This window comes from Panthera uncia, assembly GCF_023721935.1.
Source record: "Panthera uncia isolate 11264 chromosome E2 unlocalized genomic scaffold, Puncia_PCG_1.0 HiC_scaffold_19, whole genome shotgun sequence".
In the NCBI taxonomy this organism is placed as follows: Eukaryota; Metazoa; Chordata; class Mammalia; order Carnivora; family Felidae; genus Panthera; species Panthera uncia.
Genome location: NW_026057588.1, coordinates 31,726,253 through 31,751,078, shown reverse-complemented (window position 1 = coordinate 31,751,078; position 24,826 = coordinate 31,726,253). Strand labels below are relative to the sequence as shown.

The 24,826-nt window shown below is 39.2% G+C and overlaps 1 protein-coding gene across 2 annotated transcripts in view; it reads right to left on the bottom strand.

The window, feature by feature from the left end:
* RSPRY1 (ring finger and SPRY domain containing 1) overlaps positions 1-24,826 on the bottom strand; it is a 46,106-nt gene that overhangs the window by 19,305 nt on the left and 1,975 nt on the right. For both annotated transcript variants that reach the window (XM_049622192.1, XM_049622191.1), the window contains exons 2-9: positions 13,790-14,294; positions 7,898-7,950; positions 7,112-7,224; positions 5,681-5,807; positions 4,579-4,637; positions 2,622-2,688; positions 1,855-1,986; positions 307-422 (exon numbers count right to left, since the gene is read on the bottom strand). In XM_049622192.1, the coding sequence (XP_049478149.1) occupies positions 307-422; positions 1,855-1,986; positions 2,622-2,688; positions 4,579-4,637; positions 5,681-5,807; positions 7,112-7,224; positions 7,898-7,950; positions 13,790-14,139 (1,017 nt within the window). In that variant the 5' untranslated portion in view covers positions 14,140-14,294. The remainder of the gene's footprint in view (positions 1-306; positions 423-1,854; positions 1,987-2,621; positions 2,689-4,578; positions 4,638-5,680; positions 5,808-7,111; positions 7,225-7,897; positions 7,951-13,789; positions 14,295-24,826) is intronic.

Below are 24,826 nucleotides of genomic sequence, written 5' to 3'. Positions count from 1 at the left end.
AAACTAATATTAACACTGTATGTTAACTGGAATTTAAAGAAAACTTGAAGCTACAAAAAAAAAAAAAATCAAATTGTCAAAAAATATTATAGTGCTTACTTGCTATGAGTATAGCACGTGTGGGATATAAAAGACTAAGTAATATCCCAAACACCTTCTGTCTGTCAGTTCTACCTCTAAACACTCTTGGAGTATGAAATGAACTTCCATCTATTCTGCAAAAAATTGCTTTTTTGTTGAGAACCAGGGTGTGAAAATGAGACCAAGATTTCCTCCCCATGAATGTTCCATCCATGAAAGCTTTACCTCCAAGCCATGAGGCGAGATCTTCAGGTACTCGCTGACATCGTTGCTATTCAGCATGGCCCTAATGCTATTCAAGTCCACTTTCTCATAGGTCAGCTGCCTACTGTCTTTTAAAACTGCAAAAGAAAAAGTGGTCATGTTTCTAAGGCAGGCTGTTGTGGGGAAAAAGCTAGTGTCATCACTGGCTGCCATTCTAGTTAAGGGGAGGTGCTCAGAAATGGCAGAATTGGTAGGGAGACTTAAAGACCTTGGCTCTGTTGCTGCACGACCACATGAGGATCAATTAAGCAAAAGTTAGGACAGGCTAGGACAGCACTGTGAGGTTCACGCTTCTGCTCTCTGGATTTGTTATTTTGCATGCAACCAAAGCCAAACTATACTTTCTAAGAACGATTCTTTCACTGGCACCACACAGGCAGTGCACAAAGCAACTCCCCACAGTGCTGTGGCAGGAGCAGGGGGTGCACACGTCCAGCCGTGCTTCTACACAGTGCTAACTCTGGAGGGGGAGTGAGGATTAGTAGTAGGGGTAGTTTTAGTTGTAGCAGCTGTTGGAAGGGAACAAGAAAAGCTGGGAGCAACCCTCCTGACACAGGTAAGACGCGTCTTGAGTTTTGAAGAGCCAAGTTAGGATAAGGAGGAGAGTAAAGACAGAGAACTCCAAGTGAGGGAAAGGCCCAGAGGCAGGAATGACTGGGGCCCGCTTATAGGACAGTGAGGAGATAGTTTGTGTCAGAAGAGTTGATTAGACACTGCTATTTTTTAAAATTTATTTTTGAGAGAGAGACAGAGACAGAGAGAACAGGGGAGGGGCAGAGAGAGAGGGAGACACAGAATCTGAAGCAGGTTCTAGGCTCCAAGCTGTTAGCACAGAGCCCAACGTGAGGCTTGAATTCATGAACCGCAAGATCATGACCTAAGCCGAAGTTGGATGCTTAACTGACTGAGCCACCCAGGTGCCCCACTGCTATTTTTTTTAATGTTTACTTTTGAGAAAGAGGGGGAGAGAGAGAGAGGGAGAGAGGGAGGGAGGGAGGGAGGGAGGGAGGGAGGGAGGGAGGGAGAGAGAGAGAGAGAGAGAGAAACAGAGTCTGAGCAGGCGCATGCACATGGGGGAGGAGTGGAGAGGAAGAGGGAGACAGAGAATCCCAAGCAGGCTCCATGCTATGAGAGCAAAGTCCGATGCTGGGCTCAAACTCATGAACCATGAGATCATGACCTGAGCTGAAATCAAGAGTTAGACGCTTAACTGACTGAGTCACCCGGGCACCCCTAGACACTGCCATTTGATTAATGGCCCTGATGCAGCAGGAAGTAGGGTATCAGTAAAAGTCTGTGAACAGAAAGAGTGCTGGAATTAGAAGCATTCCATATAATTCTTATCTAGAGGGTCCCTAGAATGTTTTTCTGCTAGAATACAGCCAAGCTACAGTATAGGACCTTATAAGGTAAGTGTCACATTCACTACAGAATAGTGGTCCTGTGTAAGAAATGGGTTTGGAAGGGGAAACAGGCTTTTTCCTTTTTGGAAGGACAATTGCTACTTACAGAGATTGTCTAAGCTCCACTGGGCACAGAACCCGACCTGACGTTTCAGATAATCAGGATCATCAGCCCAGGACTCCAATGTGACAAGCCGGTCACTAATACTGGATTCAGAGATAGTCAATTTATTTTCACCTGTTTGGGAAGACATAAACCTTGAATTAACCATGAAAGGGTAGGATGATTTGCTGGGCAGGTAAGGGGTGGGAAGGAGTGAGGACAGGCAATTAGAAAACTTGGAAACTAGAATAAGGACATAGCCCAGGAGCCTTGACTACTTTCTGGGAAGTAGCAATCTCATCACTAATGTTTTTTTTCTTTTTTAGGTTTATTTATTTTGCGTCAGAGAGAGAAAGAGAGAGAAAGTGCAAATGGGGGAGGGGCAGAGAGAGAGGGAGAGAGAATCCCAAGCAGGCTCAGTGCTGTCAGAGCAGAGTCTGATGCAGGGCTCAATCTCCTGAATTGTGAGATCATGACCTGAGCAGAAGTTGGACACTTAACTGACTGATTCACCCAGGCACCCCTCATCATTAACTTTTTAGCTATAAAAAGTCAGTAACCATGGTCATTAAGCTTTGATTCTTAGGTGAAAAACTCTTGGCTTTTGTCCCTGTTATATCTCACTGGCCTTGAAGTGTCTACCCAGACAAATACGGAACGTGTACCTGTTTGATGGGGCTCAAAGCATAAGCTCATCCAGTAAGTAATAAAAATAAGATTTTTAACAGCCAATTCAGAAGATCATTAGTGCAAGAAGTCACTATACCTACTTGTCTGTGCAAACTTTTCCAGTGCAATAAGTGCAAAGAGCATGACTGTGGGGTGGGACTGTAGCTTCTGAAAGACAACAAAAGACAGAGAAACATAAAGCAAAAACATCATTCCCCTGCAGAGGCGGCGAGTTACCAATTTCTTCTTCTTACCCAATATGTGCTTGATTTTTTTGGAGCAACCAGAAGAGTTTTACTCATTTGAGTCCTTAATCCTCTGTTTGCTAATACTGCTAGTAATAAGGAACCAAGACAGAGTCTCATAAAATTGTATATTATTTTCTTGAAGCCACCGGGTTCATTTACAGATATGCAAATTTCAGAAGTATTTTGTTAAATGCACTGTTATTCCACTTAGTAACATTTATATTAGGGCTTTGTGAAAGAAAACCATGCGGATTCTTACAGTGATTTAAGCAAGCCAAACAGAAACCTAGAATTGTAGCTAAGAATGACTTTTATTCAGAAGCCTTAAAGGAACCACACATTACTACCAGGTTCCAAAATTATAAATGATGGAATGAATACCTTATGGCTTAGTTTTCAGTCTGTTCTCTGCAAGGAAATCCACAAATGCTAATGGTAGGTGGGACAGCGCTCTTTAAATTACATTTAACTTCACATCACAGGCGTTCATCATTTAAAGAAAAACCTACCTGCTTAACATCACACCTTCTCAGAGCCATCCTTTACCACAGCTACGTTAGCAGCTTGCAAAGGAGCTCTAGAACATCAGGTGATTCCTACTCACTTCCCTGGGGCTCAAAGGTTCTGCAACTCTCACAGCACGCCCTGCAGCAAAGCCTGTTCGGTACCCTGCTTCCTGCCATATCCACTCTCAATTCCTCAGTCTGGTTTTTCAGGCCCAGAGCCCTCCCCATCAGGATGTTCAGGCCTGTCCTCCTGTCTCTAAACACTGTCTCCTGAACAGACAATTCTCTGTAATATGCCAGGAGCATGGTCATTTCTATCTCTGAGCTTCTGCTGGTGATGGGCCCTTAGCCAAAACCCATTTTTCCTTCCAGTGTGCACAAATCCTAACCTATGATGTGACCTAGCTGAGATGCCACCTTCATCTGGAAGCCTGTCTCCCATGGCTCTCCTGGCCCTTACCACCACCATCTTCCACCTCCCCATCACCTTCTCAGTACTCTTATGGCACTTAGTCTGAGAGAGGGGATTTTGCCCTTGATCATGCCCTGTCATAAAATGGAGGCCAACTGTCTTGTCCGAGTAGTTCTGTTCCCCCAGTTAACCAGGAAACTTCTTAAGGGCAAAGGACTGGTTATACTACTTTTGTATCCCCACAGGGCTTGCTTAGCATAGTGGGGTGTGTCTTAGGTACATATCATATAAGTATTGAAAAATAAGGTCTTTGAGATTTTGAAGAAGGCCAATGCTCAGGAGGCCTGCAGAAATAACTTTAACAAATACAGACCAGTCAAGTCTGCAGTCCAGCAGTGTAAGAGATCTGACAGTACAACCTCAGCAAACCGCAAGCTTCACAGACAATAGATCAAGTACTCCACGACAACAGTTATAAGAGCAGTAGCCAGAGGGGGAGGGAAGAAGTGGAGATTTGTATGCACTGGCAATCTGACCTGACAGTTTCCTGGCTTGGAATGCCATGTAATTTTGTTTCCGCTGCAGAGCTCCCTACTACCATTTGGCCGACCCTAAGGACACACACACAAAAGCCAATCATAGCAGCTATCTTAGGACTAAATTTAAAACCAGACCAACTCAGCTGCTTTTGCTTGCAATAAATTCCTATCCCGCCCTCATCTTTTTTTTTCTTTTTTTTGAACATAGGAGGGAATAGATAAACACTCAGGAAACACCTGCAAATAAAATTTATAACTGATTCCATTCTCTGTGCCAGTGGTTAAGCTGGCAATTTTAGAAAAATGCACAGTTGTAGATGACTAAGAATAACTGGCTTTGATGCCTCACTTACCAGACACTGTAGCAAATATTCCAGTATTCCTGGGCTAAGTAAGCCTATACTTGCAGGACCTGGACAAACATAACAAACACAAGATACAATGAAATGGGCCATATTCTTTTTCATCAGTAACTAATAACAGTAAAATTGTTTTTTAGAACTCTTTGACAAGGTACTCTCACGCACAGTGTCTGATTCAAGCCTCCTGCTCTGAGGCAGGGAATAGTACTGTTTCTATTTCACAGCTGAGCAATGGAGCCCACAGTGAAGTCACTCATTCTGGTGCATTTGGGGTGCACATGGCAGAATCGGAGGCAGTACCCACGGGTCCGGATTTGGAATCCATTGTTTCTTCCACCATACAGGATTCTAACTAGCTGAGCTCTTCATCTGCACTTTGATGCTAACTTTCCTAAAGTGGGTAATGTTCATAAACAAGTTAAATATCTGCTTCTCTTCTCAGGAACTGCTCCAATGACAGTTCCTTTTCTTCTTCTCCTACCTTGTAGGTCTCTATTATCTAGCTAAACTCTATAAAGTGCATAAATGTATATTATCTATTGTATGCATAAATATATACCTCCATAATCTTTATTTATTATACTGAATTTAACCTTTTATTCTTAATTTTAAAGCAAATGAGTACAACTTTTTCTTTTAAATGTCTCTCTGGGGGCGCCTGGGTGGCTCAGTCAGTTAAGCATCCGACTTCGGCTCAGGTCATGATCTCCCAGTACGTGGGTTTGAGCCCCATGTCGGGCTCTGTGCTGACAGCTCGGAGCCTGGAGCCTGCTTCAGATTCTGTGTCCCCCTCTCTCTGCCCCTACCCCACTTGTGCTCTCTTTCTCTCTCTCTCAAAAATAAACATTTAAAAATAAATAAATGTCTCTGAAAATCCTCAAAGCTAAATTAGATTGCATTCATCTCTTTGGACTTTGAGTACTTTTTTTCCAGTTAGCTCTTGTCCCTCAGTATTAATTAAATTAAATTAAATTTTCATTTTATTTCTTTTGAGACACTCCTTTTTGATACAGGTTTGATTAAAGACCTGCAATCTTCTCCATCATGTCAAAAAAAACTGAAGATCTTTCTTGGTAGAGGTTTCCAGAGTTACCTGCTAGTTTCTCAGCCAAGCAACCTAGGACTGCAGATGTGTTCCTGTGTTTAGCAGGATGACCTGAGTCCTGGCAAGCTACTTCTCCATTTAAATTGAGAATTTCAGTCAATTTCTGGAGTGCATCCTAAAAACAAAAATGTACAAGGGAATTTGGTAAATATATCATCACTTAGGTTTTTTCCTCCAGGGGAATCATTTGAGACAAAAGCTATAGCCAGTTATGAAGTTAACTCAGAATGCACATACAAAATGATACAATGCACCCAATGATACCAATGTTATTTGATCAACCTGGAAGTTTTCTTACATGAATTGCTAAATTCTACTTCATTCAAAATGTAGGGGCGCCTGGGTGGCTCAGTCGGTTAAGCGTCCAACTTCGGCTCAGGTCATGATCTCACAGTTCGTGAGTTCGAGCCCCGTGTTGGGCTCTGTGCTGACAGCTCAGAGCCTGGAGCCTGCTTCAGCTTCTGTGCCTCCCTTTCTCTCTGCCCCTCCCCTGCTCATGCTCTGTCTCTCTCTGTCTCAAAAATAAATAAACATTAAAAAAAAAAAAATGTACCAGTTGTATTAAAAAAATATGCTGTTTACTCCTGAATCATTAAACAGACTAAATCCACCCAAATGCCAATATGATTGATAATAATAGGGTCTTAGTGATGTTTAAGTAAAAGGTTACTTACATTTTTTTTTTTTTTTTTTTTTTTTAATCAAGCAAGAACAAAGCTCACCAGAGTCTTTGAGGCAAATTATAACAGAAACCTCTCATAAGCCTAGGTAAAGGTCATTTCATCAGTGACTGGGCCAAAGGCTTTTCTCTTCTGTTCATAAGTTTTTCCATGTTGTGCCCAAATGTCTGAGGCTCAACCAAATGACAGATGCCAGCACCCAAAATTAAAAAAAAAAAAACAACAAAAAACCCATTCCATAGAAGATATGGACTAAGGCAATGAAAGCTTGATACTTTTGTTCTATTTAAGGGAAAATCAAGGTCATACCAATCTTTAATATGTTAGACTCACAAGGGCTTTTAGTATAATAGCTTTTTCTCTTAATAGGAAACATTAAAGAAAACCTTTTGTTATGAGGAAATTTGTTTAGAGACAGGTAAGAAAATCAGCTCAGCAATTGAACATCGTCTTCCAACTTCAAGAAGATTGCTGTTTCAAATATAAATGTTTTAATTTTTAACATTTTAAAATTTTAAACCAAAGCTTTATAGTAAGTTAGTGATAGAAAGAGGATGTAGCACTTCATTAGAAATAAAAAAGTTTACATAATGCTCCTCAGTCAATATTCAGTCAATATTGAATGAAACAGACCACAAATGTATAAAGAGGAAATGCATTATATCAAAGGTTCTTTGTAGGCATTTATCCTGTGTTTAAGCATAGGTGACAGTTTCATTAAAGAGAAGTATTAACTTACTTTAGTGGGCAATGGACATTCATCTAGTAACAATGTTATAACAGCTGGTCCCAGTGGATCTTCCAATGGAATAACTCTAATTAAAGACTGGACAACATCCAACCATCCTTCATCTAAGAGCAAATCAATAAGATTATATGGTAGAGCCACTATTTCTAAAATGTGAAAATATATCACTTATAACACAAGGTGACTTTATATTAAAATAGAAACACTTTTGGCTTTCATCTTGTAGCTTTTAAGCAGTTAACATTTGGCATAGACAGTCATTAATTGTAGTCATCACGGTAGAACCAAAGATTCTTAATTTGCAGGAGCCTGGTGATTTGGCGGCATCTTTATTTGGAGAGAATTGAAGCTATGGTCCTGGGTTCTCAAATTATAATTAAAATAGTTTTCAGCATCTTGTTTATAACATAGGAGCGTACTGAGAAGATTAAATATCTGAAGCAGTTGGTTCTACTTTCAGAATGATACTTAGGAAATTAAGGGCCAAAAAACTACCCTTCCCATTCTGGAAGAGTTTTGGTCAAAGATCTGTCAATGCTCCCCCAAGTTCTCTTTTAATAATTTAGGTGAAATAAAACCGTTACTGAGAGGTGCAGCTACATATTCAGGATGCAATATATAGTGATTATTAATTTTTACCTTTGGATAGGAAAACTTCTGCACACGTTGGTCATGTGTATTAAGTACTTTTGGAATCTTTTATTTAAAAAAAAGTGGCCATATTTTCCATAATTATGAATTCATTAGAAAATATTTTTTTAAAAATTTGAAAAATACCTGTTTCTGCCATTTCGTGCAATGTAATCATTGAATAGGGAGGTTCCTGATCACTGAAAAACAAATAGTCAACACATCAAACTTGAAGAAATAAGAAATGACAATTCCGGATAAAAATGCAAACTGACAGGGTGGTATAGAAAGAGAAAGAGGAAATGAACATGGAAGGTTGTGGAGAAAGAGATGGAAGAGACAACTGGAGATACACGCTGTGAGGACAAATATACACCACATGTGTTCATTTTCAAGACCAAGACCATCATCTGTGATGGCCCACAAATAAAAGGGGCGGGAGAGCATAGGCACGGACCACCACGTGGCCTGGAGCAAAAGCATGGGACTAGAACTGGAGACTGCAGAACTACTTTCAGCTTTCCTCTAGAGGCCCAGTGCCAACCAAGATGAGCTAGGGAGGCCAAAGTCATCTTCCTCCAACTTACCTCAAAGAAACACCAGGAAGGGAGATTACTATCTCAACTGAGGATTTATGGAAGCAAGCGCCTACGTAAACGTCTTCATTTTTAAGTGTTCTTCTGGGAGATAACACTATTTGCTTAAGTTTCATAAAATGGCAGTAGAAGAAAAAGAAACCAAACTTAATCAAGGAGATATTTAATATTGTAGATGATGCTCTAAAATGGCATTATAAACTGTAATTTAGTGGGTTTTCAATCTGTGATCCCAGGAATCTTAAGGAAGTGCTTTAGGGGAACTTCACTAATGAACGAAATATTTTCCATCAAACCATGGTAAATCTAATTACTTAGATCTAATTCAGGTTTATTTACATATCGTGGCTCTCTGCTTTACTATGAAGAAACCTGTAAAAACTATTGTTTTCAATCATTTAATCCTCAGAATACTCTTATGATATGGAAATTATTAAGTTAATTTCAGGTACTCATTAGGTACTCGTTATCTGACATACCCTGTACCTTTCCATAACAAGGGAAAATTATCATTTAAAAGATTTGCCTTAGCGGCACCTGGGTGGCTCAGTTCCTTAAGCATCAGACTCTTGATTTCAGCTCAGGTAATGATCTCATGGTTTGTGAGATCTAGCCCTGCATGGGGCTCTGAGCTGACAGCATGGGGCTTGGGATTCTCTCTCTCCCTCTCTCTGCCCCTCCCCTGAATGCGCGCGCTCTCTCTCTCTCTCTCTCTCTCTCAGAAGAAATAACAAATAACCATTCAAAAGATTTGTCTTAAATGATGTAACTGACCAATTACAAATATTTCTGGAGAGCAATCTGGCAATAATGAAATTAAATGTCCCAACATGCGAGAGAAACTATTAACACAGGTAATAGATGTGTAGGAGATTATTTGTCATAATGCTATTTGTAGGAACAAAAATTTGGAATCAATGTAAGTGCCATCACCAGATAACAGGATAACAAAATATAAGACTTTCAAACATACAAAGGAATAATCTGCAGGACTCAGAAGGAGTTGTAGCTTGATACACAGCAACATAGGTCTCAAATAATGTTGACAGAAGTTAAAAACAAAGATTTATGTATCACTTATGTAAGTTTTTACAATCACACACAAAATACTATTATAAACTTCCTATAGAGAGACAAACATACATATGGCAGGCAGATTGGAAGAAAATAACCTTAAATTCACAAGAATGGTTACCCATTGATATTTGGTTAGTGGGTCAGGCAAAGGGGACAACAGGATTAGGAAAAAAGGAAAGAATAATAAAAATGTGGTAGAGTCAGTGACCAATGAGGACTACAACACCTCGATTCTACACAGATGCACTTTAAGGACACACACACATCCTTACATTCAAAAAAACAAGATAAACTTCTCTGTGGAACAGAAATGCAGCAGAAATTCCTGGTGGGACGCAGGAGCTAAAGCTGCAGGACAATGGGGCTCACTGTATGGAACTAGACAGAGGTGACCAGGAGCTCTATGCCTGCAGGGTAGGTAATGGGGACCAAAACCACACCTGTGCAAGGGATGGAACAGACTCAGGAAGTGAAGCTCAGATGGGGTTCCCCTCTCAGTGAAAGAAGTTGGAAAAAAGTTAGGAATGACAATCTGAGCTACAACTGATATCAAGCTGCAAGTCTCCAGTGACAGAAAAGGCAAAGAAAGCCATGTAGCAGGACTCAGGCTATGGGAACGCAGACCTGCCAATTTTAGGTTAAGTCGTAGACTGAAGGTAGATGGAGATAACAGCAAAAATGACAGGAAGAGAGACAGAATGACAGAGAGGAAGACAGAACAGACGCAGACACACACACACACACACACACACACACACACAGTGAGGAAAAAACTTCCATCAGGAGGAGTCTGTAACTTAAAGTCCCAAACTATATGAGAATAATATTAATACCACTGACAATTTGAGGATAAAGTCACTACCAAAAAAAAAAAAAAAAAATGCAAATAAGAGAACTTCAAAACGACTTTAAGTATATTTAAAGTGTGTTTCCTATATAAGCCTCTCACTACAGCTTTAGAAACTGCTCCCCTCTCTCAGATCAACATCATCCTTTCCTAAGTAACAAGCAAAATGAGGAGAATAATCAATACCAATTATTCTAGAATTGTGACATCTGCATACATCCTTTTAGGTATATTCTTACCAAGTCCATCAGTCCTATCTTCCACGGTTAGTTTTAACAGCCTTATAAACTTTATAGGTATGAAATTCTTCTCCTTTAGTAGTTTCTGAAAAACAAGCTACAGTGACTATGTTTGTAACTGTCTGAACGCTGTTTGGCCATTAGCTTCTCGAACAGGTCCCGTCACACTTGCTCTACATCTGCCTTATTTGCTCATTCTCAGAAGAGTTATAGCTATAATTTGGTATAAGCAGGTTTACGGTAAAGATGACCCTATTACTCAAATGTACGCTATTTGCCTCAGGTTAGTGAATTAGTTGCTTCATCAACAAGTTCACTTATAATGTGTAATATTTTCTAAAAGATTGGAGATAAATCTCCTACTCTGCTTCCATACTGTCTTAATCACTTTCTTAAAAAATACGGCAAAGCCTATTCTGTACTTCTCGAATGGGCTTAAATAACACTGCTTGTGGTTTCCCTACTTGGGAAGGGAAACTTTTCATTATAATTTTATAGTATGTTTTAAATGTCACCATGCAGAGAGGCCCCTGGGTGGCTCAATCAGTTAAGCGTCGACTCTTGATTTCAGCTCAGGTCATGACCTCACAGGGTTGTGAGATGGAGCCTTGTGTGTGTGCACCCCACCCCCACCCCCCAGGTGCAGGTCTACTTAAGATTCTCTCTCCCTACGCTCCTGCCCTGCTCACGCGCTTGCATGTGCTGTCTCTCAAAAACAACACAAAACAAACAAACAAAAAAAACCAGGCACCATGAAGAAACTTTAAGTAACAGTTTCTAGCTTCTTGACTGAGTTTGAGGGATGTAAATGGCATAGATTTATATTCAATAAATATTTTCTACAAACATATGAGCATTAAAATTCATAAAATTAACAACAAAACAAGAGGTGTTGGTGAGGATGCAGAGAAAGGGAAACCCTCTTGCACTGCTGGTGGGAATGCAAACTGATGCAGCCGCTCTGGAAAGAAGTGTGGAGATTCCTCAAAAAACTAAAAACAGAACTACCCTATGACCCAGCAATTGCACTATTAGGTATTTACCTAAAGGATACAAAAATACAGATTCCAAGGGGGTACGTGCAACCCAATGCTTCTAGCAGCATTATCAACAATAGCCAAATTATGGAGACAGCCCAAATGTCCCTTGACTGTCAAATGAATAAAGATGTATATATACAATGGAATATTGCTCAGCCATCAAAAAAAAAAAGAAAATCTTGCCACTTGCAATGACGTGGATGGAGCTAGAATATATTATGCTAAGTGAAAAAAGTCAATCAGAGAAAGAAAAATACATGATTTCACTCATATGTGTAATATAAGAAATAAAACAGATGGATATATAGGAAGGGCAGGGAAAGAGAAGAGAGGGAAACAAACTACAAGAGACTCTTAACTGCTAGAGAACACACTGAGGGTTGATGAAGGGAGGTGGGTGGGAGACGGGCTAGATGGGTGGTGAGTATTAAGAAGGGCACTTGTGGGGCGCCTGGGTGGCGCAGTCGGTTGAGCGTCCGACTTCAGCCAGGTCACGATCTCGCGGTCCGTGAGTTCGAGCCCCGCGTCAGGCTCTGGGCTGATGGCTCGGAGCCTGGAGCCTGTTTCCGATTCTGTGTCTCCCTCTCTCTCTGCCCCTCCCCCGTTCATGCTCTGTCTCCCTCTGCCCAAAAAAAAAAAAAAAAACGTTTAAAAAAAAAAAAAAAAAAAAAAAAAGAAGGGCACTTGTGATGAGCACGGGGTGTTGAATGTAAATGATGAATCACTGAATTCTACCTCTGAAACCAATGTTGTACTGTATATTAACTACAATATAAATAATTAAAAAAAAAGAAATAAAAAGAGTCTATCCACAGTATAAACAAAATTGATTCAGACACCAGAACTGCTTCAAAGGCTGGTATTAATAACGTTAGGAAGACCTTTCTGAATTGGTTATGGAGAAGATTTGTAAGAACCTCCTTTCCCCAGCCTGTTCTACAGCAGATATTAAGATGTACAAAATAAATTTATTTCTATGAGGGAAAAAATTCCCCTCAGAAAAATATGCACAGGTATACCTTGCTTAACACTATAATTTTGAGGAATTAAAACTAGGTTTTATAAAAGTGATTATCAAATATTTAGATACTTAAATTTACTAGCAGAGCCTGAGGCAAAAAGAACCCAGATATAACTTTAAAAAAAAGTTGGGGCACCTGGGTGGCTCGGTTGAATGTCTGGCTCCTCTTGATTTCAGCTCAGCTCATGATCTCGAAGTTCATGGGATCGAGCCCTGTGTCAGGCTCTGTGCTGACAGTGTGGAGCCTGCTTGGATTCTCTCTCTCTCCTCTCTCTCTCTCTCTCTCTCTCTGCTCTTCCCCCCTGCTTGTGCTCCCTCTCTCTCTCTCAAAATAAATAAGCATTAAAAAAAATACTATCATCTACTGAGTGATTGTTATGTGTAAGGCACTATTCTAGATGCTTTACATATATTATGATAATCTCTGTAAGAAAGACATAATTTCCCTCTTATAGATGAGGAACCTGAGGCTTAGAGAATTAATTCGCCCACTATTATGTAGCTAGTCAAGGGGCTGGGCCGAAATTTGAAACTTGGTTGATCATGGTTCTAAAACTTTTGCTCCTAACTACTGAACTGCAGTTAAGTTAAAATATTTTTTCAACTTGAACAATGTTCTTTCATTTCACTGTTATTCAATCTGGGATTTCATACATATAGTTAGACAAAGCAGGGGAGAAACAAAACACGTACAGGTGTGCCCTGCAGTTTCAATTTACAAGCTTCCCAAATGGATCTAAGATGGCCAAATAAGGGATACAAAAAGAGAGGAGGACGAATGCTTTCCTTGATCTATGTCCTTACATCGCCAACAGAAAGTGCACACAGCCATGCTCTCGGAAAAATAACTCATCTTGAATCTCTGGTCTGTGGCGTAGATAGGCAAGCAAGATAAGAATCAGTCTTTGTGAAACCATTTCCTATTGTAGCTTGCAACACAAACTCGCTCCTTATTTACTACATTCCCTAATAAAGATCCTAGCTTTGTGCTTTCTGCTATTGAAATGTTTAGATATTTCCAGACAGGAGTGGATGTTAGCAAGTAAAAATATCAAAGCTTATAATTTACTCTGCCATCAGAGGAGAAATAAAATATTCTCCCTTGCCTTATGAGCTCAAGGCTTGGTGAAGAGATCCTAATGAAGTGAAGGAGTCAAAGGTTATGGTTTCTATAGAACACTGTCATCTCATAGGAGGTGGCGAGGAGTCAGATACTTACTTGTCTACAAGAGTCCGTATGACTGCTAGTGTGTCCAGCACTAGTCCATCTACATTTTGTTTCTTTCTCCTTGGCTCATGTGGTCCTCGGCCCCTCCTTGGTGGCCGAACAGGGTCCCGGGGTTGGCTCCTCATGTCAGCAGTGGGTACTGCACTGTTCTCGGCTTGTTGCTGCTGGGTGTCAACACTATCTTCCGCTCCACTGTCATCTCGGCAGATACAGGAATTACCCATGGTAGCAGTGGCACCTCTAGTCCCCAGGAAGTGGGCTATGTGCTCCTCAAGAGTCAACAGCAGACCCTGGCCAAGGCTTCTGCTCACTAAGAACACGGCCCAACCAAAGACAATCATTTAGATAGTTTTCAGTTTTCCAAGTACTGTTTTCATAATCTGGAGTGGAGGAACTTGCATTCTATTTGTTTTTAACAAACGAATATGGAAGAAAGTTGCAGAACCGATCTCCAACATTATCAATTACAGGGAATCTGGGTCATCCAGTGGCAGTTCTAAAAGAGAAGAAAAGAAAAATGCATCAAAGATTCTTGGTCATTTAATTACTCACAGTTTCTAAGTTTGACTTTATAGGCATAGGATTACAGTGGGAAATCATCTCTGGTTATTTTTATAGGTTTCCGACACAAAGAGGTACCTTTACATAAGGGAATTACGATCAAGAACTTCTTTTTAGCATTACAACATAAAGTTGATTGCTAAACCATATCCTTGTAAACCGCACAAATTACCACTGATTTTCCCCCCCAAAATCCATACGCATGGTTCTACCTATGCAGAAATACATTAGAAGAATGTGTGCCATTGTTGCAAAGACTCCTTTAATGGATTAAAAAAAAAAAAAAGAACTGTTTCCTTTTTAAATTTAAATGTATGAGAAAAGTTAATATTTCAAATAAACTATCTAACTACAGATGCTTATTGTTAAAAAAAAGTTATGACACAAATATGTTAGCACCCACTTGATATCAAGGAGAATAAAGAGTAGAGTGTTTCACTTGAATGCAATCACCAAACTGTACACGTTTCCCATTTGGAGGCACTCTTGAGAATTTACAGAAATCATACAAGCAGTTACAAAGTTTTTCTGTTATGTCAGCAAGACTGTTTGGAGAGAGGCAAATATACATTACAAAGTTACATTTTCACAACGATGAATTTTTTGTACAATATGTCTGCTGCTCCAAAGTTACAAAAGAGCACATCCATGATCTTTGTCTAAAAATACTGACTAGGCACCCTATGCCTGCACCATGCTGGCACTGGGAGAATAAAAATGAACAAGGCACAGTCCCTGCCCTCCAGGAATTCATGGATGGCAATTCTCATCCCATACAGTCTGGTCATCAACAAAAACCTAATGATAGAACCACCTCCTCATTAAACTGAGAAAATCTGGTTAGGTCTAGAAAGGATTTGGAAGAAGAAAACAGAAGTGGGAGGGGGTTGGCAGTAGAAAGTAAAAAATCATGCCAAGACCCGGAGACAAGACCCATAAGGACAAAATGGACGTATAAGGAAGAGAGACTAGTGTGTACTCTCAACATTTGGTTATTTACAATTAAATCTGTGTATATTGAGCACTGGCTCAGGAATAGCTATAAATAAAATGTGTAATTCAATGGAGCAAGAGAAAAATTAACTCCATTATTGGGACAGATTTGCAGCAAATTCTTTTAAATATTTGCCTAGTTTAATTACTGTTCATGGGGGAAAACTAAAGGAAAGGAGATGGAGATAGAAGATAGATGGAGATAGAAAGCCTTTACTCATACATATAATAATCTAATATAACCCATAGAGGGAGGGGGAGGGACAACAGAAGGAAGAGGAGGGAGGGATGGGAAGAAAGAAGAGAGTTAACACACAGTATCTCTCTCCAGACTAGCAAGATAGCAATGGCTGAGCCAAGTAATACCATAGGTATTTTGGTTCTCCCCAGTCAGGCTGTCTTTAAAATTTGGAGGTTATACTTAAAAGGATGTGACTGAAGTATAGGTAGGAGCATGAGACAAGGACTCTGCTGGAAACAGCTTCTTAAAAGAGAATCAACAAAGAGTTGAAGTAATACCATTCCCATTACTGCAGGGACCATGGTACACATACAATTCCCCTCAGAGAGTAGATAATTAAGAGATCTCAATGCTTAAAAGGACAAGAGACAGAAATCAGAAATAAGGCTTTAAAAGGGTCCCTGCTATAAATTTCTATTGATCTTATAAACTATGCTGCTAAGACCAAAAAGTAACATATTTAAGAAGCAGTGCTCCAGCCCTTCTCACAGAAATTTCAGAGAAGACACTGTTGGAACAATTCAGACGAAGCGGGTAAAGAACCCAACGTTTTCTGATAGGTCTGCCCAGTTGATATGCCACTAGAGCACTCCCATGAAATATCAAAGAATTATATTAAAAGTTTTTTATCTGTTAACTTTTTAATGTTTACTTATTTTTGAGACAGAGAAAGAGAGCGTGAGCACAAACAAGCAGGAGTGGGGGAGAGGCAGAGAGACGGAGACAGAATCTGAAGCAGGCTCCAGGCTCTGAGCTGTCAGCACAGAGCCCCATATGGGGCTCGAGCCCATGAACCATGAGATCATGACCTGAGCTGAAGTCGGACACTTCACCAACTGAGCCATCCAGGCACCCCATCTGTTAACTTTTTAAAACAAAAGATGGATGCACTTTCATTTTAAGACTGAAATGCTGCATACAGTCTACAGAAAAGTGAAAGCCTCTCTTCTGCATAGCCCATTCCTTTCCCAGAGGTAACCCCTGCTAAAAGCTTCATGTGTCTGTTTGCACACTAATATACTTAAAAACAACAACTATTTTTTAAGAGAGAGGCCGCAAGTGAGCAAAGGGCTGGGATGGGGGGTGGGGGTGGGGGGGAGGGAGAGAGAGAAAAAAATATCCCATGAGGGGCAGAGGAGAAAGGGAAAGAGAAGTGGGATTCACCTGAAGTGGGGCTCGTGCTCACTTGATGTGGGGCTTTAGCTCACCCAAAGCAGGGCTCGAACTCGAGAACATGAGATCAAGATGTGAGCTGAAGTCAGATGCTTAACCAACTGAGCCACCCGGGCGCAGCACCCCCCCACCACCACCAATTTTTTAACTTAAATAGGATGATGCCATAAACATCTGAGGTTTGCTTTTTTTCTTAACAATACATTTTTTTGTTTATTTGAGAAAGAGAGCATGAGTGGGGGAGGGGCAGAGAGAAGGAGAGAGAATCCCAAGGAGGCTCCATGCTGTCAGCACAGAGCCTGATGCAGGGCTCGATCTCATGAATGGGGGAGATGACCTGAGCTGAGATCAAGAGTTGGATGCTTAACCAACTGAGCCACCCAGGCACACCAACAGCACATCTTTCTATACCAGTATATCTAAAACTACTCCTCATCCCAGTTAAGTCTGTATCAGAATCCATACTCTGGATTGTCATAGTTTCTTACCCACTAGGCCATAAAAATCTGTCTAAACCAACTAATACTTCGGGGACGGTAGTGGGAGTGGTCCAGGATTCAATACAAGGGAACTCTATTTGGTAATGCTTCATTTCCTGGCCAAGTGCTCTCTTACCCTGTACTGCTCCGTGATGTTGGGGTTACTGGAGCAGAGGGAATTCTACTGGCTTCTCTAAAGCTCCTGAGCCTTTCCAGATGATCAATATGGAAGTTGGGATAGGCGTGTCATGTAAATAAGATTCCGTCCACTCAGACACATTAAATTGGGGAATGCATAACTGCGGAAGGGAGACCAATCAGGCATTTTAAAAAACTGGTAATGATTTGAGAATGTCAGTTGAGATTAAGTCTCAGAAAAAGTGTTGGGAGAGAACAGAGAATCCTACAATTACAGTTTAATGCCATCACTTGTAAAGCTATTTAGATTAACAAGAAATGATGGGAATGCTTCTGAGAAATACAGTGGGTTAAAAAAAAAAAAAAAAGCTTGTTGAATCTCAAAGTCTTAAACTTCATTCTATCCAAAAATGTTTTGCTAAACCGGATATAGAATAATTAATCTATGCAGATTTCCTTTTAGTACTGTTCTAAAGGGAAGATATCCAGTACCTATAGGTATTTATAAAAATCTGACTAAATTTGGAGGAAGATGACAAGAATTCAGTGAGCTTTTGCTTATTTTCATACTGAACTCAAGTGTAGTTCAGGTCAAGTTCTTCCAAAGGAGCCATTTTCCCTAAATGACCCCAAAATGATGCCAACTACAAAATCTGTCATAGGAGGAAATGGGAGTAAAAAAATAAAGTTTTCAAATATTTTAAAATTAAAGACTTTCTCTTTAATTAAAGACCAGGTGTAAAGAAGAGGCTAATTAGGTGGGGGAAATCTGAAACATACAAGAAAAAAAAAAAAAGAGCTGGTATCTTTAAAAAACTTCTGAAATGAACATACAGAGAATCTTTAAGGGTCACATCTAAAGGCAGGGGACATAAGTGAACAAAGGGTATGATCTTTTAGATTTATTCAGTACTAAAGAATGTATAGGTTTTATCAGGAAATCATTGCCACTTGTTATACTTCTCTCACAGAACAAATTGTGAATACTTTAGGCAAAAGACTAGGTAATGAAGTTAAACAATTATACTTTACACAGCTTTGTTTTATCTCATTCCAAAAATCATTATGTGGTCCTCTTCCGAAGGACCATTGTTTTAAGACAGTAACACTCAGCCTACAGATCTTATACAGGATGCCAGAGGCCACCTCCAGTACAGGGTACGGGGCTTTGCAGTCAGAAAGACTGGGCGCAGGTCCCAGCTCTGCAATATTTACAGCTATGCATTCTAAGTACCCTGACTATTGACACACTTTAAAACATGGAGATAATAATAGTTCTTACACAGTACTACTGTGAGGATTAAATGGACTAGTGCATGTAAAACATGTGGCACAGAGCCTTACACTTACACTGGATCCAAAAATGCAAGATGTTGTTATAAAACGAGTGACTAAATAATCTGGGATGTGGGGACTCTGGAGTAAGACCTGATTTAAGAGCACTAAGAAGGGCGCCTGGGTGGCTCAGTCGGTTGAGTGTCCAACTTTGGCTCAGGTCACGATCTCACGGTTCGTGGGTTTGAGCCCTGCGTCGGGCTCTGCGCTGACAGTTCAGAGCCTGGAGTCTGCTTCAGGTTCTGTGTCTCCCTCTCTTTCTGCCCCTCCCCTGCACTCCCTCTGTCTTTCTCTCTCTCCATCAAAAGTAAATAAACATTAAAAAATTAAAAAAAAAAAAAAGCACTAAGATAACTGTGGGGCACTTGGGTGGTTCAGTCAGTTGAGTATCCAACTTTTGATTTCAGCTCAGGTGATGATCACAGTTTGTGGGTTCAAGCCTGGCGTGGGGCTCTGCGCAGACAGTGCAGAGCCTGCTTGGGATCCTCTTTCTCTGCCCTCCCCTCTCTTTCGAGATAAACTTTAAACAAAGAAACAAACAGCACTAAGATAACCAAAGAAGTTATCTTTTAGAGTTATCATCTACCCTGTACTAAAATAATTTTTACTTATCCATACTTTTAGACAAAGAACCTTAGAAGGGATTGTAGCTTAATCATCCCAAAGGCAATGTCCATTAGAATTGCTTAAGTACTTCTTAAAATGCAAATTCCTGGTTCCACTCCAAATCACCAGCATCAGAATTTCTAGGATGTGACCCAAGCAACTATTTTCTTCAAATTCTCCAGTTGATTCTGATGGTGGTCAGGTCTGGAAATCACTGTGCTATAGAACCTAACACAGAAATGTGTCACAATAGGTAGGACCTACTAACTGGAGGAAGGGACAAATTGAAACACTACAGAGTGATTCTTCTGGGGTCAAAAAAGTTAATCTCCCTTTCCAGAAAAATGAACTGATACTATCTTTGAACTTAGCCTTCTGGAGAAGGCAGCCAAAAAAGCCATTAGAGTACAGTTACATCCATTAATGATTATATACAGTACATATTGACATAATGAATAAAATAGCTCCCTATTTTTCCCAACAGACCCACCCTATGAAGCATCATGAATCGAGATGGTACCCTGCTGATGGGTAATGTCATTCAATGGTTGACAGACTGAATGAAATGGAAAATGAATAAGAATAGAGCTTATGTAAAGGCAAAACATCTCAAATACCTATATACTTCCCCATAACTTTGATGACTACTTAGCATTAGATGGTTGGCTCGATTTTGAGAACAAAAAAAGCTAGTCACATAATTTAAATATACACAAGGACTAGATCTGTGGCTGTAGCAGTCATCAACTGACGCGACAACCACCAACTGATTAAATTATAATGATGCCACTGGATGCCATTGCTTAGTAGAGACACTTTTTACCATCTAAATGATAATGCGTTTTAAATCATTATACTGTTCATAGCCATTTTGCTGCAAATGCATAATTATAAAACATTTCCTTTTACAAAATAAAGTAACAACTATTCTTTCCATTTCTATGTCATTTATGATTTATTAGATTTTTACATTTTATTTACTTTAGCGCTGCTCTGAAAGGGAAAAAAAAAAAATCAAACTTGGGCTCTCAGAAAGTTCAGTGTTAAAGCAGTGAGGTCTGGTACTCAAAACACAGACCTCTACCATCATAAACTATCCACCACAGAGACATCTGGCCAACTGATCTAACCCTGTCTGACGATGGTCCAGGAATCAATGATTCATCTCTTCAAATATTTGCTTGCATTCAATCATAATAAAGCTCAGTGACATTAAGAACACTTTCTTTTCTCTGAAAATAAGACTTCAGGATTATGCTGCCAAGAAAGGAGAAGCTGGTTAAATGAATGGCTATAGGAAGAAAAAACACACTTTGGGCATGAAATTACCATTGCTGTCATCTTCACCTCATCATTCCAAAACAGTGTTCCAGGATGCAGTAATTTTTTCCAAGCCACTCCCCAATTCTCAAAGACTAAATCCTATAGCATGAAGAGTAACAACATGTAATACATTGAAAATTTTAATGGTTTTCTTTCATTAGATCAAGTTTTGGATTTTATCCTAAGATAGTGAATATGCATAGGACCAGGGATAGCGTCCAGCATCATGTTTAATGCGCCCTCGACATTTTATTATGGACAGTTTCAAACATACAGAAAAGTTGAATTTTACAGTGAACACCTACATACCCACCATCTACATTCTAACAATAACATTTTACTATACTTGCTTTATCACACATCTATCCTCAATCCATCTGTTTTTGATGCATTTCAAAGTAAATCACAGGTATTAGTATACTGCCTCCCTAAATAATTCAGCATGTATATCACTAACTGGCCTTCAATATGTTTTCAGAGGTTAAATCTACACATAATGAAAGATACAAGTCTTAAGAATATATGTGCCAAGTTTTGTCAAATGCATACACCTGTGTAACTCAAAGGTAGACAACCTTACTCATAAATATTTTTGCTTTTAAAATATTCTACAGAACAGCCCAAAGACCATAACTTTTTTTTTTTTTTTTTTTTTTTTGCTGAAGACTGTGTCGAAATGGGGAAAAGTTGGAGGTCAATAAGGTTATTTAGTTGTACAATAAGTAGATAAGAAAAGTGTATTATATGTCAAGAGTATACTTACAAGTTGAAACAGAAACCACCTAAAGACATTTTAACAAGAGTGTTTTTCTCTAGACTCAAAAGCATCTGATATTCTGTGGTGGGGGTGAGGGGGGAAGATTGTGAAATATTTGGTTGGAACTTCACTTTTCCCCCAAAAGGAAAAGCAGCTCTGGTAAGATAGTTTTACATGTCACCCAGGTGTCCAAAACTATCTGCATTAGTGCTGGCCACTTGAAGTTTAAGCCAGATAGGGTACTATTATCCCAGAGATCATAACTAACCTTCACATTGTCCGAGAAAAGCACTGGGTAATTTTCATACTTCTGCTATGCACAGAGGTTAGTTAGAGAAAGTACAACTTTGGGAGGAAAAGTAGTTAATTTTTCTGGTTGAATTGGTAGAGAAGGAGTAGCTGGAAAAAGCTTCTAAAACGTTGGGAACTTTTTAACTCAGTAGCAGTGGTGGCTGTGGTCAGGTGAGATTTTTTAGCAGAATAAATTATAGAAGATAGCCCTGACCTGAAACAGTACAAAGGAGAAGAGTCAAATCCTTTTAATATTCAAAAATTGTAACAAGAAATAAAATTTAGGGCTGGGATAGAGTAAGGAATTTCCAGAAGCAAATAATAGTAAAAAAGGACAAGTAAATAATACTTGCCTGGTCTCAAGAATTGAAAATTTTGCCTTGAATCCAAAACGGAAATGCTAAGGAAGAACTGAGGTAAGCGCTAATGATGGCTACAGAACAGAGGGGAAAACCACATGTAATACGCCACACTATTGGGGATTTATCCCCCCTGGGAGACCAAATAACAGGAAGTCATATAGATCTGTTACTCAAACACATATATCATCCACAAATCTGAAGGAAAAGGACTTGACTGTTACAGAGAACTCTCTGCTATTAAGAAAACAAAATGTGTCAATAGCATGTATAGCAACACTTTCCTTAAAGAGATCTACTTAAATAGTCAATTGCATACTCAATTGGATACCTATTAGAAACTAATAGGCAGTCAATAAGTAATTTAAGTGAATTTATTCTAAAATCTGTAAAAATGAAATGTTTTCAAAGGAGTGATCACTTTGAAAAACTGAGACAACATCACTCAATAAATATAAATCCAATGCTTATATGCACCAAGCAAAGCCAAAGAAAGGTCCTCATGTTCTTGGCAGAGGGACAAAGGACACCAACAGACAACACACCTAGTGCCGGACCCATCACATAGCACATGCCATAGAAGCTTACGGATAAAGCACTAGGTCTACTAGGAGGAGGCCTCTCCCTCGACCGTTTTTCCAGTGGAAAAGGAACTTAGTGACCTTCAAGTATCTCTTACAACCAAGTTTTTAGGTGACTATATATACCAGAATTAGCAAAAGGGGAATGAAGATTTATCTGTGCTGCAACACATTCATGTTTTAAATTATAAGCCAAAGCATTTTTGGTACAACTATGCCTGACCACACAGTGAAAAGTTAACCAAAAACCCATAAATTAAATAGATAAAGATGAAGCTAATAGTAATTTAAATGGCAGGTGGGGGAGGGGGGTAGAAAAGAGGAAGCACAATGGAAACCCAAGATCCATTTGAGACCATACTGAGGACACATCCTAAATAAGCACCCTTCCTGAATATGGCAGGAACCCCATTCTGCATATGACATGTAAGAAGCTTTGCACTGTTGCCAAGTTTCCCAGGACAGACTCAGGGACAACAGTAAACTCTAATGCTATACTTACTAGTTTTGGCTTATGAATACCACATTTTAGTAATTCTTAACAATTCACTTCATAAGTTATTAATAAGCAGCCCTTAGGTATATGAAAGTATGAACAACTATGAAGCAATAAGAACTGAAAAAAGGAGTTGCACTTCTCACAAAGAACGGTGGAGTAGGAGCCGTACTTGGAGAGTCACTGCATTAGGGGAGCCCAGGAGCAGAAACTTAACTCTTCCGGAGGTAGAAGGGGTAAAAAAAAAACTAACGTTGCCACATTAAACCGAGGTAATAATAAACTTGCCAAGTCAAGTATTTCAAACGTTCTATTTGATGTGTATAGGACCCATGATATTATGCCTGGAATAATTTCAAACAACAAGAAAGTTACATGCACGGTTCATTCATTAACAAACTTCTGGAGTGCATCAATTCTTTAATTTTTCAAACACATTCTTCATTTTCAAAAGCTCAGAAAGGGAGAAAGGAAAATATTCTCTTACAGCCAACCACTATAAAATGTTTGCTTCATTTAGCCTTGTATATATCACACAGTTATATACAGTTTTCTATAGTTAAATATGCTCTTACATCTTTAACCAGCAAGCATTCTCTTTTGAAATGGACACGGAGAGTAAAATTTAACAATTTTACCTCTTTTCCCAATCATATTGCAAAAGCTATTTCAAAAGCTGACCACCGAATAGATAAACCAAAGTGAAAATATTCATTCTTTTGCACTACTAAAATTGTAAGTCTCCTTCTAATGGTTTTGGCCCAAGTTTTATCATTCACCACTTCCTATTCTGTTTTTCAATTTTCAAAATTGTACACAAGGAAAAAAACTATCCAAACTCAATGGTAAACGCGAAGATGCCAAATATTTGAAGAGAAGCTACACTGATAGTTTACTGCTCCCAAATAACTCTTGATATATAGACTGCTGGTTCCATTGTGATTCCCATCTGTGGTGCCTAATGATTTTCCATTTACTTTTTCAGCCCTGTGACTATCGCACCTACTTTACAAGCATCCGATCACGAAACAGAAAACTTCCAATTTGAAGTAGTAATACTGATTACCATCCTTAAGAATTCCTAATAATTTCTCAAACTATGTAGATATTAGAGTATCAAGGAGAGTTGTATTTTAAAGGATGCAAAATGACTTCTCACTTCATTAAAAAAATTACTTATTTTTGTAATTCCTGATAGGCTGAATTAAGATGAGTAGAAACAAAATGAGTAAATGCACTTCAGGAACACACAACAATTTTTTTGTTATTCTCTTGCCAAAACACACTTCAGAGTTGTATCGAATAACAAACTTTTATACATAATGCTAAGTTTTTATTTCCCCTTGTTTCTTGGCCAATTTACTAAGGTGAAAAGTCATTTGTTGACAAACTGAAAAAGTCCACATAGAACATGCTGGAACATTTCCTATAATCAATAACTTAAAAATAATCATGGAATACAGAAATAATGAAGGGTTTGTGAAAACAGCAAAAGCAGGCCACAGACATTAAGCAGTAGGTCAGGACAACATGTATCCTGGGAAATCAGAAAGCTCATAAAATCACCACAGTGCTTTTTTTTTTTTTTAAAGACCCATGGAATATAAAATTAGAAAAACAGGAATTTCAAGCCAGCTTTTAGCTAAAAAACAACAACAACAACAACAACAAAACTTCAAAAATCACAAATTATCC